Here is a 14,143-nt window from a genome sequence, read left to right as displayed (position 1 = left end):
AAGAAAGGAAAGCAGAAAGGTGGAAGGAGTATATAGAGGGTCTATACAGGGGCGATGTTCTTGAGGACAATATTATAGAAACGGAAGAGGAAGTAGATGAAGATGAAATGGGAGATACGATACTGCGTGAAGACTTTGACAGAGCACTGAAAGGCCTAAGTCGAAACAAGGCCCTGGGAGTAGACAACATTCCATTAGAACTACTGACGGCCTTGGGAGAGCCAGTCCTGACAAAACTCTACCATCTGGTGAGCAAGATGTATGAGACAGGCGAAATTCCCTCAGATTTCAAGAAGAATATAATAATTCCAATCCCAAAGAAAGCAGGTGTTGACAGATGTGAAAATTACCGAACTATCAGTTTAATAAGTCACATCTGCAAAATACTAACGCGAATTCTTTACAGACGAATGGAAAAACTGGTAGAAGCCGACCTCGGGGAAGATCAGTTTGGATTCGTAGAAATGTTGGAACACGTGAGGCAATACTGATCCTACGACTTATCTTAGAAAACAGATTAAGGAAAGGCAAATCTACGTTTCTCGCATTTATAGACTTAGAGAAAGCTTTTGAAATGTTGACTGGAATACTCTCTTTCAAATTCTGAAGGTGGCACGGGTAAAATACAGGGAGCGAAAGGCTATTTACAATTTGTACAGAAAGCAGATGACAGTTATAAGAGACGAGGGACATGAAAGGGAAGCAGTGGCTGGGAAGGGAGTGAGACAGGGTTGTAGCATATCCCCGATGCTATTCAATCTGTATATTGAGCAAGCATCAAAGGAAACAAAAGAAAAGTTCGAAGTAGGTATTAAAATCCATGGAGAAGAAATAAAAACTTTGAGGTTCGCCGATGCCATTGTAATTCTTCAGAGACAGCAAAGGACTTGGAAGAGCAGTTGAACGGAGTGGACAGTGTCTTGAAAGGAGGGTATAAGATGAACATCAACGAAAGCAAAACGAGGATAATGGAATGTAGTCGAATTAAGTCGGATGATGCTGAGGAAATTAGATTAGGAAATGAGACACTTAAAGTAGTAAAGGAGTTTTGCTATTTGTGGAGCAGAATAACTGATGATGGTCGAAGTAGAGAGGATATAAAGTATAGACTGGCAATGGCAAGGAAAGCGTTGTTGAAAAAGAGAAATTTGCTAACATCGAGTATTGATTTAAGTGTCAGGAAGTCGTTTCTGAAAGTATTTGTATGACGTGTAGCCATGTATGGAAGTGAAACATGGACGATAAATAGTTTGGACAAGAAGATAACAGAAGCTTTCGAAATGTGGTGCTACAGAAGAATGCTGAAGATTAGATGGGTAGATCACATAACTAATGAGGAGGTATTGAACAGAATTGGGGAGAAGAAGAGTTTGTGGCACAACTTGACTAGAAGAAGGGATCGGTTGGTAGGACATGTTCTGAGGCATCAAGGGATCACCAATTTAGTACTGGAGGGCAGCGTGGAAAATAAAAATCGTAGAGGGAGACCAAGAGATGAATACACTAAGCAGATTCAGAAGGATGTACGCTGCAGTAGGTACTGGGAGATGAAGAAGCTTGCACAGGATAGAGTAGCATGGAGAGCTGCATTAAACCAGTCTCAGAACTGAAGACCACAACAACAGCAAGCTTAGTGATCCATATCTCGAAATTGTTTTTGAGAGTGATACACAGAAGCATATATAGATTATATGACCAACAGATAGCCCCTAAACAGCTTGGGTGTGTTAATGCTGTGCGTACGAGAGAAGCCTTGTTCAGTGTACAAGTATTGTTTCACATATGTACAGATGTAAATAAAAACGTGTTTGCTTGCCTGATAGATCGCTAGAAGGCGTTTGATAGAGTAAAACACGACAAACTGATGGAGATTTTGTGAAATTTGGAATGGAGGAAAGGGATCTGCGAATCACCAAGAACCTGTACTGGAATCAAACAGGAGTGGAGCGTATTGATGGAGAACACTCTGAAGCAGTCAATATTCTCAGGGGAGTAGGGGAGGGATGTATCTTGTCACCTGTACTATTAAATATTATATGTTTATTTAGAGAATCCCTAGAAATAGAAGACGAATTTTGATAAATAAAGTAAGATTAGACAAAATTCGATACGCTGATCATACTATTGTATTTGCTGACACTATTCAAGCATTACAATCATTAATGGATGGAACTGAAAGAGTTAGCAGTTAGTACGGGCTTGAACTAAACACCACAAAGGCAAAACTCATGGTGGTAAGGAAACTATTATAGGCATAAACTTAGTCATAAACCAAAGAATTATAGGAAAGGTAAAAGAATATACATACCTTGAAACTGTAATAAATGAGAACTGGAATAACTCGCAAGAAATCAAGATTTTCATCGGGAAAGCAAGAAGTGTGTTTCAGAAAATGAGTGCTGTCTTCAAAAGCCATAACCTAACTCTAACAACAAAAACCAGACTTTTGCACTGCTATGTATAATCTGCCCTCCTATATGGGGTACATATAGGGACCTTAAATAAAAACACGGAGAAGCAGCTGGAGGCCTTTGTATTGTGGGTTTATAGGCGGATCATGAGAAAACCTTGGACCCACAGAGTGACAAACGTAGAAGTTTTGAGAAGAATGAACACAACACCTAGATTAATCAAGATAGTGAAATGCCGAAAGTTGCAATATCTAGGACACATCATGCGTAATATAAATAGACAAGATCTGGTACAAAAAATTGCTTTAAGGGAAAATCAACAGCAAAAGAAGACGAATATGTTGTCTTGACAGCCTTAGATGCTGGTTCAGTATGTCTTTAACAGAACTAATCTGTGTTGCTACCAACAAGAGAAGAATAGCCATCATCATCGCCAACATCCGAACCGGATATACACGGAAAGAAGAAGAAGATTTCACATTTTCAATGGCTTATTTCGCGCTTACAGAACCTGTGTTACCTACACAACTTATTCCGAAATTTCATTACTCTACTTTACTTCTTTTTTGGTGTTTCAATTTTTTCCATCAGTGTACATCACGATTAATACAGTAATTAAGTTACACAAATGATAGAGGATCGAGGAAAGGACAAAGGATATGCAAAAATACACTTGAAGAGAAGTCTTACCAAAAACTAACAAGCATAATTATCCAGTGATTTCTCGCTGTCCGGTAGTTTGTACCACCTAACTGTTGTGAGAGTTTTGTTAGAGATTTTAAATGTCTATGCCGTTCATATCAAACATAGAAGGGGGAAAACATCTTTCAAAATATATATTACGAAGTGAATTAATACTTGCTGGAATCTTAGATCTAGAATTATAGTTTTATTTCTTTTATTATCGGCTCTCACCAATTGCCGTAGTTGCCTCCGTGGTCGAACTATCTGCAGCAGTTCCAAGAACCGACAATACGATGAACAATGGATATATGGACACAGCCAGAACACTCAGGCTGCGACACACAGAAATCAGCGAAAGGGAGACAAAATACTGCGTACGTCGGCCAAACCTGTGGACAAAATTTTAAGCAGTAAGCTGCAAAAAAATGAATACATTGCTATGCGCTGACTAGTGTCTAATATCCTTCTTAAACAAAATTCTAGAGCAAATTCACATATTTTTCGTGACAGTCACTGTTTTTTACAGACCCTTGAGCGAATAATAGAAATATGATTGTATTATGTGAACTGTAAGATGAAAAACTGTGCGTTTACAAACACGTAGAAAAGGAAAATTTGGCGGTGTGTTATGGCAATGCTGCATTTAACAGTGCCAGGTGTCCGGTTTTTTACATTCGTGTCCGGCCAAATAAATACGAGTCCGGCTTGTATGGCTTTTGTTAGATTTTTTTATCGATGATGACACATAACGGAGGCCTATACCAAGCTAATGACATAAGGGCGAGGAATAGTTATACCAGGTGCTCTAGTGTCTGTATCCTATGTTTTTCTTCATAGGACGAACGAGCCAAACGCACAGCGCAGGGCTGGTTTACCGTTACGGCAAGAACCACAGTCGCGGGGGCCTCCGAGCTTGAGGGGGCCCCTCTATGATTGCTACAAAAATTTGTTCTTACTTAACGAACAGTTGCTTTTTAACTTTAAAAAAATATGTCTTGAATTTTAATGTTATAGTCCGCGCAGTATGCCGTGTTCGATAGATGAGCTTACACCAGGACAGGCGTGGGGAAAGTGGTAATGGTGGGTTTAGGGACAGGCGTTGTAGGCGAAATATCGAGGGGAGACCTTGTAAATAAATTGGATATGTTGTCCCCGTTGCTTCCCCACACTGCCAACACATATTTCAGTACACTTCCGGAAAGAACTTGCTAGACGTTGTCCAGTATTTTTGTGCATATCAATGTCAGTAACCCCCGTTGAACATAAATTTTCCAAGTTAAAGATGATTAAAAACTATCTGATATCTTTAATGAGTGTTGAAAGGCTAAGAGGCCTTGCCATCATATCTGTGGAAAGAGAGATTGTGCCTTCGCTGAGATGGAGAAGTTGGTGACGGCCTGCTCAAAAAGCAAGAAAGATAGAGATTTAGATCAGTGATGTTTAAAATTAGGCTTCTCTCAGTTTAATTTATAATTAGACAGAATCTATTGAACTATGTGTGTAATTGTGCGTGATTGTAATGATGCATATAGAAGTTATTACTACCTGGTGAGCCGTGCTTCGCTGAGAACCATTGTGAACATTTACTAACGCTTGGTAAAGAGTGACCACAAAAAGAAAACTTAAAAAAGTGTGTAAGTCGAATTTATTTCTACTACAGCCGTCACTAGCTGCTTGTCTTAGTTGTAAAAACAGGTCAGCGTAGCACATAATCAGGAGACCCAGAACTAAGTGTTCACTTTTTGCTCCTTAAGAAATAAAAATTTCAATCAAATGCCCAAACATTGCAACCGTTGTAACATTTGTTAGTAACCTGATTTTCTAATTTTATGTAAAATATTGTAACCGTAAGCAAAATTTTAATACATTACAAAATCTACGTACACGTGCTGCTGTTAAATCTGCGAGTTAAAGAAGTATCATTATACCAGACATTATGCTTCCAGATACAATTTTTTAAGGATTATTTTGCAAGCAACATTGCAACAATGAAGCTCCACTTCGCAACGTTTAGTGAAACAGATTGGACCTTTCCAAATGTGAAATCTGCCGTATGTTGGCAGACGTAAGGAAGACCTTTCTGAAAGAGTTGGAAAAATATTTAGCAATTTACTACAATAGACACAACGAAATTTTATTAAGACTTTGTTTAGTATAACTGTAATGTTTCAAATGCCTAACAAAATATTAAGATTCCTATTTCTCCAGTTCTATTTTGTGATGGTTTAAGATACAGGTTCATTCATTCTAAGTGCATATTCGTATATCTTTGGTCCATATTTCCCTTCTTGTAGTGTACGTCTGCGGTATTTTTGTGCATTTTGTAATGTATAAATGTGTGACTTCAACAGAGCGAAGCCAACTGGTGTTGTAGCCAGTGCGGCAGCACCGTTATGTTTAAATTCGAAACAAATATTTATAAACAGGCATACTATGAAATCATAGGGTAGTCTTACAACTGGAGTTTAACACATTACACTCCATATAAAAAATCACAAAATTAAAATGTGATTTTGCCAACGAGTCTTAAGCCCATGCAAAGTCGCTATAAGGCAGTTTTTTTTAGTTACGCACGTTTAAGGTTGATCTCACAAAAAGCTCACCATAACTGATTATTAATAAACAATTGGAAACATCCAACCGCCTGTTTCTATTTAAAATACGAAGTCTGGCTTTTATTGCAAAATGTCTGGCTAAATATAACGCCGAGCCCGGCTTTTCTATTTTAGGGCTTGGCAACCCTAACTGCATTTCCTTTCTTCTTTCTGTATTTCACTGTAGGCTTTCCAGCAAGATCAAGGAGCTTTGTCGTTCCAAATAGTCTAATAGTAGCTCAGATGACGTCTCAAATGTATAGATGAAATACATAGAGGGACAGTATCGATGGAAAAGAGAGCATTTACAGAGAGTTCTCTAACTGTAATATTGAAGAACTTATTTGATACAGGGAGTAATGTTGTCTTACGATTCAATACAGGAAACTGAAACAGATTTTTTTATCACCAATAAATGACCTAACCAGTACACGTAATGTTTCACCAATGAATGAAGACGGAAAGGAATCCCATTTAGATATGGCTCTGAGCACTATGGGACTTAACTTCTGAGGTCATCAATCCCCTAAAACTTAGAACTAGTTAAACCTAACTAACCTAAGGACATCACACACACCCATGCCCGAGGCAGGATTCGAACCTGCGACCGTAGCGGTCGCCCGGTTCCAGACTGTAGCGCCTAGAACCGCTCGGCCACACCGGCCGGCCACAATTAAGTAGCTTGTAATATAAGTCAATACACGTACTGTAGGTATTATTTAATTTTTGCGAGCTATTTTGCTGTAACGACCGTGTATAGACGCTACTTAACAAGCCATTTGTTTGCTAATCCTTTAAGTATTCTGTGTAATATGTAAATTAAATTTTTGTAAATGCTCTTACTCAGATTTTGTTTAATGTGTATACATGGAATCGTTTGGCATCTTATCCTTGAAAGCTATTATGTTGGAAAATATTCATGAACAGCACTTATCTTGTGATTAAGAGGAGATTATAGCACTTTTGACAAATTGTTTGTTACGTTATGGTCACGCGGCAGTAGGAACGTGGCTAGCGAGAACTGCGAACTGGAGTGTAATGAAGTGCTGAGCGTTTGTAAATGGGCAATATCAAGAAACGACGCCCATACAATTATCTGGGGAGTTCATTTGCTCAATGACAATCTGGGTGCACTGGCAACCTCTTCCTACGTAACGTGTTGAAAAACTGCTATACCTCAGTTTTGTACATTGACCACATATGTACACATTTTCATCGAGCATATAACGTTTCAAATGGATTTCAGCTAAGTTTTTGTTCTTGTGGAAAATTTTATTCTGAACTAAAATCTGTGCCTCTGTCATGAATTACAATCGTCGTTTTGAGGGATTGTTGTTTCAGTAATTAATTATCTGAAGATTTAGTCAAACGTCAGTTTACATGATTACTATCTCTGAAGTAGATAAAGAGTAATTATGTAGTATTGTTCCTGGCAACTATTACAGTGGAACTACGATAGATTCATTTTGTTACTGCGCAGCACTTTTGTACATGACACATTTCGAATTATTTCTGATCATTGTGGTACGATTAGCATATGAATGTATTGTGATTGTGCTGACAGTGAAAGTTTTCGTTGTGTCTAGAGTGACTTCTGGGTAGGATGGATGGGGACAGTTGTTCAAGGACGTACCATTCTAGATGATATTGAGCTCCTTGCTGCCTCCCGTTTGTTAAGGTGGTAAAGACCTCTTGTGTTTTCATGGGGTTTGATTTTAGATTATTACATATATGACAGTTTGTAAGCACTCTGAGATCTTCGCTTAGGCCATTTTCAATGTCATTAAAAGATTTTTCTTGATGTGCAGTTGCCCTATCATCTGTGTAAATAAAAGATTTGACCTTTTCGCCAATAAGTTGTATGTTGAACACCAGTGACGACAGCAGACTACCTTGTGGCAAACTGTTCTTCTTATTTCCCCATCTGCTTCTCGTTTGTTGGGATTCGATGAATCTTCTTTCAACCAACAGTGTAGTAAGATTTTTTACGCATTTTTTGTCATCTGATTTTTAGAGATAGGAGATCCCAGGTTTAAACTGTATGCTTCAGTTAGGTCAATGAACACTAATCTGCCCGAAGCTGCCTCTCAAAACCATCTTCAATAAACTGAGTCAGAGTGAGAGCATGACCAGTGGGGAACCATTCCCAATTGTGACCCCCTCCCTCTCAGCTCTCTCGCCCGTCGATTCGATGCCTGTCTGGTATCATTCCATGTATTACGTTATCAAGGGGACTACATCGGATCAGTATTAACATAAAGACATTGAAGAGTGCGATCGAACACAGGGTGGTGAGTGAATGGTCGTGACAGGCCAAAAGGCCCAGTGGAGACTCTGTTGACAATATATAACGCCTTTATTTAATTCCAGTATATGACGTGTCATAGCCCAGCGAGGCAATCATGTGTCACTCTGTTGTTCTTGGTCTGCGCTGACGTATCGGCAGTGGCTTCTGCAGACAGAAGCCCTGTGACACGTTACTGGCCTCTAAAGGTCACAGCTGTGACGTCGGCGGCTGCCTGCTTCCCTTGGTGGCACGGTACCCTGACGGCCCCATGGCTCCGCACGCATTTACCATGGTGGCATGTGGAAATGATAGTGCATAGTCTTCAGCTTGCTGCCCTCTGGCAGCAAACAGACGGCAGCTGTTGGACAGCAGCTGATGGTGAGACACTAAGACACACTATGAACTTAGTGCTGGTGGTAGCACTCATACATATGGCTACTGCTGGTGATGCCCAGACGTCTCCCTACCTGCCGTGGCCTTCGGTGTTGTAGTGCTGCTACTGGACTCAGGCAATGACTTCTGTCTCAAAATTCAGATGTTTTTATACCGCTCTGAGGCTTATTTGTTTCAGTAATACCTGGCACCCAGTCACGTTGCCTGTAACAAGACTTACGCCGTGGTATAGTGCCATCGACCTAACCACTACAGCCGTTGTAAATGTACAGTGCAATTTTCCACTGAGTGCGGCTAGCCTCGTCCCACAATCCCCTTAGGCGTATTTTATTCTGACCAACTGTTATCACACGTACAGCTATCAGTCTACAGCTATTTATGTACTGATTCACGGTATCATTCTCACTACTTCTCATTATTTTAGCTAAAAACTGGTTGCCAGCGTTACAATACTGATATTGTAGGCAGCCTATTGGAGAAACTACCAGTTGGCAAAGTATGTTATATGCTACCCAGTATTTAAAAAAAATTGTAAAATAAGTGGCTAAAATTGACAGATGGGATGTAGGTAATTATAGATATGATATTAGGCAGAGTGAATGAAATCATGATAATGTGAGACATATGAATAAAATGAGCCTAAATAACTATAGGAGTTGAGACAGCAGAGGCTGGGGACTGTTCAGAGGAAGTTACTGTCAGGGAATACAGGGCTCTAGAGAGGACACGAGATCAGTAACGATCCATAGTGAAGTGGTCCAGAATAGAGAACCCAAATGTATTGCGATACAGTACCCTAAAGTTATCAAAAGATGTAGGCGTTCAGTGTAAGTGGAAACTAGCAGACATAACATGGAAAGAAGAGAAAGTAGCTACGAATACCCGGGTAAGAGAGTGCATAAGGACTGTAATGCAACAGAAGAGAAAAGATCACAAAGGAATGTATTCTAGAATTAAGTGGCAATCGTGAAGGTTTAAAACAAAATGAAGTGTGGGACTTAAGAAATGAGGAAAGAGAGGCAAGTGTAGAGTAACATGTAGGTAACATAGAAAAAGAAGAAGGTAATAGATAATAAAGGAAGCAACGAGGATAGTGGTGCAGGTAGTGATGAAAGTAGTGGATAAAGTTGTGAAGGAGATGCTGGATCATATGTTTGTAATGAGTCTATTATGAAAGGTGTTGTGGCTGACAAAGAGATCAGTACGAGGTGTGGCTAGAAAAAAACCGGACTGATTCTGGAAAAAACATTTATTTACAATTTCATGTTATCTCCTTCAATGTACTCTCCTCCTCGGTCTCTACACCGCTCCATACGAATTTTCCACTGTTCATAGCAATGCTGCAGATCATTTTCGGTAAGTCCATACATTACTTCCGTCGCTTTTTCTTTTACTGCTTCAACAGTCTCAAATCTAGTTCCTTTCAAAGCTGACTTGACTTTAGGGAAAAGAAAAAAGTCACAGGGGGCCAAATCAGGTGAGTAGGGTGGATGATCTAAGATGGGAATGTTGTGTTTTGCCAAAAACGTCTTCACTGACAACGCACTGTGAGCTGAGGCATTGTCTTGGTGAAGGATCCATGACTTTTTTCTCCACAAATCGTTCCGTTTTCTCCGTACTCGCTCACGTAGGGTAGCCAGGACGCTAATGTAGTAATGCTGATTCACTGTTTGTCCCTCTGGTACCCAATCAATGTGCACAATCCCTTTGATGTCAAAAAAAAACAATCATCATTGCCTTGAATTTCGATTTTGACATTCGTGCTTTTTTTTGTCGTGGAGAACCAGGAGTTTTCCAATGCATCGATTGGCGTTTAGTTTCGGGATCGTAAGTAAAAAACCACGATTCATCGCAAGTAATACCATTTTGTAAGAAGGTGGGATCACTTTCAATGTTTTCCAGGATGTCAGAACAAATCATTCTTCGGCGTTCCTTCTGTTCAATTGTGAGACACTTTGGAACCATTTTTGAACACACTTTGTTCATGTTGAAACTTTCATGAAGAATCTGCCTAACACTTTCCTTGTCAACTCCTGTTAACTCAGACACTGCTCTGATTGTTAAACGGCGATCTTGTCGAACAAGTTTACCGATTTTTTCAATGTTTGCATCAGTTTTTGCTGACAATGGTCTGCCAGTGCGAGTGTCATCACTGGTGTCTTCGCGGCCATCTTTAAATCGTTTAAACCACTCAAACACTTGTGTTCGCGATAAACAATCATCGCCGTACACTTGTTGTAACATTACAAACGTTTCACTTGCAGATTTTCCTAGTTTGAAACAAAATTTGATGTTAACACGCTGTTCTTTCTGTACACTCAACATTTTCCGACGCACAGACAAAACGTCAACTACTTAAAACAGACGCCACGGGCAGACTGAGTGCAGGAGGCAGATGAAACTCGAGCAGTAGGCGGAGCGAGAGTCACGTGACAGGCCACGCGACTTTCAGCCTTATTGCATTCGTTTTATTGTTTCACCAGTACTAGTCCGGTTTTTTTCTAGCCACACCTCGTAAGAGAGTGCCAGACGATAGCATGACTATTGCGCAACTGTTTAGTCCTTTAAATAATAATTGTGCTTTTATGGTTTACAAACAGCATGATATGGTAGAGTAGGAAATAAGGGAAGGCAGTGAAATAGAAATCAAGTAACTGAATGCTACGATAAAAAGGGCTGAAGATTCACATTTGAAAACAGGAGAGGATGATAAATAAACTGAAGAAGCTGTGGAGAAATATCTACTGAAGGAAGAAGCTGATGAAGGAAACGGGTTTACAGGGCAGCCCACAGTTACTTCGTTAATTAGTTAGTTAAATGGTTCTGGGATCATTTGACCGATTCTTTTATTGAAATGATATGGAACAAAACAGTTTAGAGGATGTAAACACGATTAGCGCTACCATTAATGAACATATTATTTTTAGACCAACTCCTGTAATTACACTTGAAAACTAGGTTTCTTTTTTCGAGATTACCACTTTGTAAATAAAAATTCGTCCATGGAATAGAAGGATTTGCCAAGCAGAAATGATTTTAAGGTAGATTTAAAACTTGCTTTGGTATCTGTCAGACATTTTATGTCATTGGGAAATTGATCAAACATTTTTATTGCTACATGTTTAACACCTTTGTGACCCACTGACAGCTTTAATATGACGGTTAATATAGGTAATTTTTTCCTCTAGTGTGGTAGGTATGGGAATCGTTATCCTTCTCAAGTGGAGATGGATTATTTAGGACTAATTTCATTCATGAATGAATGCTGCAGAACTGCTGTACCTCAGTTAGGCCCCACTCAGTTTTATGGATTGACCACACAGTAACCTCACACAAATTAATTAAGAATATAATTCTTCAAATGAGCTTTAGCTATATTTTTGTCCCTTTGAAATAATTATCTCGATCTAAATTTGTTCCTCTGTCCTTAATTATAATCATAATTAAGAGCCAATCTTGGTTCAGTAAGATTCAATCAAAAAATCAATTTACACAATTACTGTCTTAGAATTAGATAATTTTAATTCATTGCACCTGGAAATTTGCACATTAGAACTACAATATGTATTTATTTATCACTACAGTGCATTTAGGTAGTCAGTAGTTTTTGAGTTCTTTCTGATCAGTGTAGTGTGACTGAGAGCATGTGAATGCTGTATGATTGTGCTGACATGAATGTAAAAGTTAATGTATTTCTTTTCTTGAAAGTTCATTTGTTGTGATACTGCTGCATTGTTGGGAAACTGTCATTAACTTGTGTTCTTTACATTACATCATTGTAGTGTGATTGAGAGCACGTGAATACAGTATGATTGTGGTGACATGAATGTAAAAGTGAATATATTTATTTTCTTTACATTTCATTTGTTGTGATATTCTTGCATTGTTGTTAACTTGCGTTCTTTCACATTAAATTTCTATCAAAAGTGTTCTACAAATATTGTTTGCTTTGTTTATATATGTTTGAAATAGGTGAAATATTTTGGAGAGGATTATCTCACATGATTTGTGTGTCTTGTTGTGTGATTACATAAAAGTGAAAGTTAGGAGCACAACCATTCCTGATAATAGTTTGGTTGCAGTCAATAATTAACTTATTGGATGAGAAATAAAATCAAATACGTACTGTAGCACTACAATAATTGGAATTTTCGATACACAATTAGTGGCGACAGCTCGTGATTTTTAATTTTGAGACAGTTCTGTGTTACTTTAACACAGTTTTTCTTTTATTAGGATAACTGTACATTTCAATGCTTTTTTCTAAGTTAATTCATGTAGTTCTTTGTACATTGTTGACAGCTGTTCTACAACAAGTGAACGACTTCAATTTTGTGGGGTGATTATCAGAAATCCAGAAACATAAAATAAAAGATGTGCCAATTGGACAATGGTGACCTGTTCGAATTTAGAGAAGATACCCCTTCTTCAGTGTATGTCAAAATACCCATTTATTCAGTAGGAAAAACGTATATTGTGGTGTCATTCCCCAGCTTCAGCAGTGTGCCAGCACTTATTAAATTTTTAGTAATATAATTGGTCAGGTGCTAGTAGGACTTCATAAACTTAGTTATGTATGTAGACACTTAATTGATCCCAAGAATCTCGACAATTTTTGCCTGTTATCATTATTGATACAAGCAAGATATTCGCCCAGCAAGTTCCATGACTTTCGACTATGTTTTAATTCTGACTTTGAAGTCAGGTAACAAAAGACAACAGGAAAATTTTTTGTGTGATATAATTAGAAATTAACAATTTTGGGATTTTTCCCTTTACGTGTACTGTAAAACCTTGCTACTTGCCAAATTTCATGATACTAGGCCAATACGAAGTACCATATAGATTATAATGAGTTTGTGACGATCGAAGTATGCAACATAAATGGCTGTATCAGTTGACTGTATTGATTTAAAAGATTACATTTGTTCCAGTGCGAAGAGATCTTAGACCTTAGTATTCAGCATAATTTCAACCTCAACTTGAAATGCCTACCCACTCCTGGGAAAAAAGGGTTTTTAACAATCAGATAGACCCAGGCAGGCGGTGAACAATATATAATTTTCCCTGCTCCATCAGTAAGTCCAATACTCAAAGTGCCAACTGACAATTACGGAAACTGTGAAGATAAATACCAAGTTGAACTCTAATCTTTCTTCCGCTCTATGACCTGATTCAAAAGCCTGACCCTCCATCGTAAGCTATTCTGCATGTGAAAACTACTTCAGTGATGTTCACGAAGCTGTGCTCTGAAGAGTATTAGGGTTCCCCTTTTTTGGCCCAGGTGACTGGCATCCCCATAATTTTTGTCAAGACACACATATGTCCCATATATTAAAATCTCGCAAATACATTTTATGCCTTAAATTAATAATGCTGATTTATATGCAACTTACGTATAATTACATTAAATTTCAGCCTCCAGGTGCATAAGCAAAGAAACTTTATCAAGGTTTTGGCTATAATAATGTAGCCTTCTTCAGAAATGTCACAATATAAAATTAAAATTAAAACATGGCAGATACTGGCCTTGTCAGACTTAAAATGTTAGTACTACAGTATATACTCATAAGACTCCGTCACTTCTACTAATGGTTTCAGGAATTACTGTAACCAATCGCCGTTTTTTCTTCGTTTTTTATTTATTCATGACCGGTTTCGAATCGCCTGGCGATTCATTATCAGATGATACAATTTAGTTTGGAGTATTGTGGGGGTCATGCATCTGTGGCAAATATGGAAACGAAAAAGTGAGCACTGTATGTGGGAAGAAT

At 38.5% G+C, this 14,143-nt stretch overlaps 1 protein-coding gene across 1 annotated transcript in view; it reads right to left on the bottom strand.

The window, feature by feature from the left end:
• LOC126474615 (solute carrier family 22 member 7-like) overlaps nt 1-14,143 on the bottom strand; it is a 111,637-nt gene that overhangs the window by 58,148 nt on the left and 39,346 nt on the right. Inside the window, exon 4 of the mRNA XM_050102091.1 lies at nt 3,327-3,484. Within this exon, the coding sequence (XP_049958048.1) occupies nt 3,327-3,484 (158 nt within the window). The remainder of the gene's footprint in view (nt 1-3,326; nt 3,485-14,143) is intronic.

The sequence above is a fragment of the Schistocerca serialis genome, chromosome 4, assembly GCF_023864345.2.
Source record: "Schistocerca serialis cubense isolate TAMUIC-IGC-003099 chromosome 4, iqSchSeri2.2, whole genome shotgun sequence".
Classification (NCBI taxonomy): Eukaryota; Metazoa; Arthropoda; class Insecta; order Orthoptera; family Acrididae; genus Schistocerca; species Schistocerca serialis.
The sequence above is the reverse complement of the archived record's forward strand: the minus strand, read 5'-3'. Positions and strand labels throughout refer to the sequence as shown.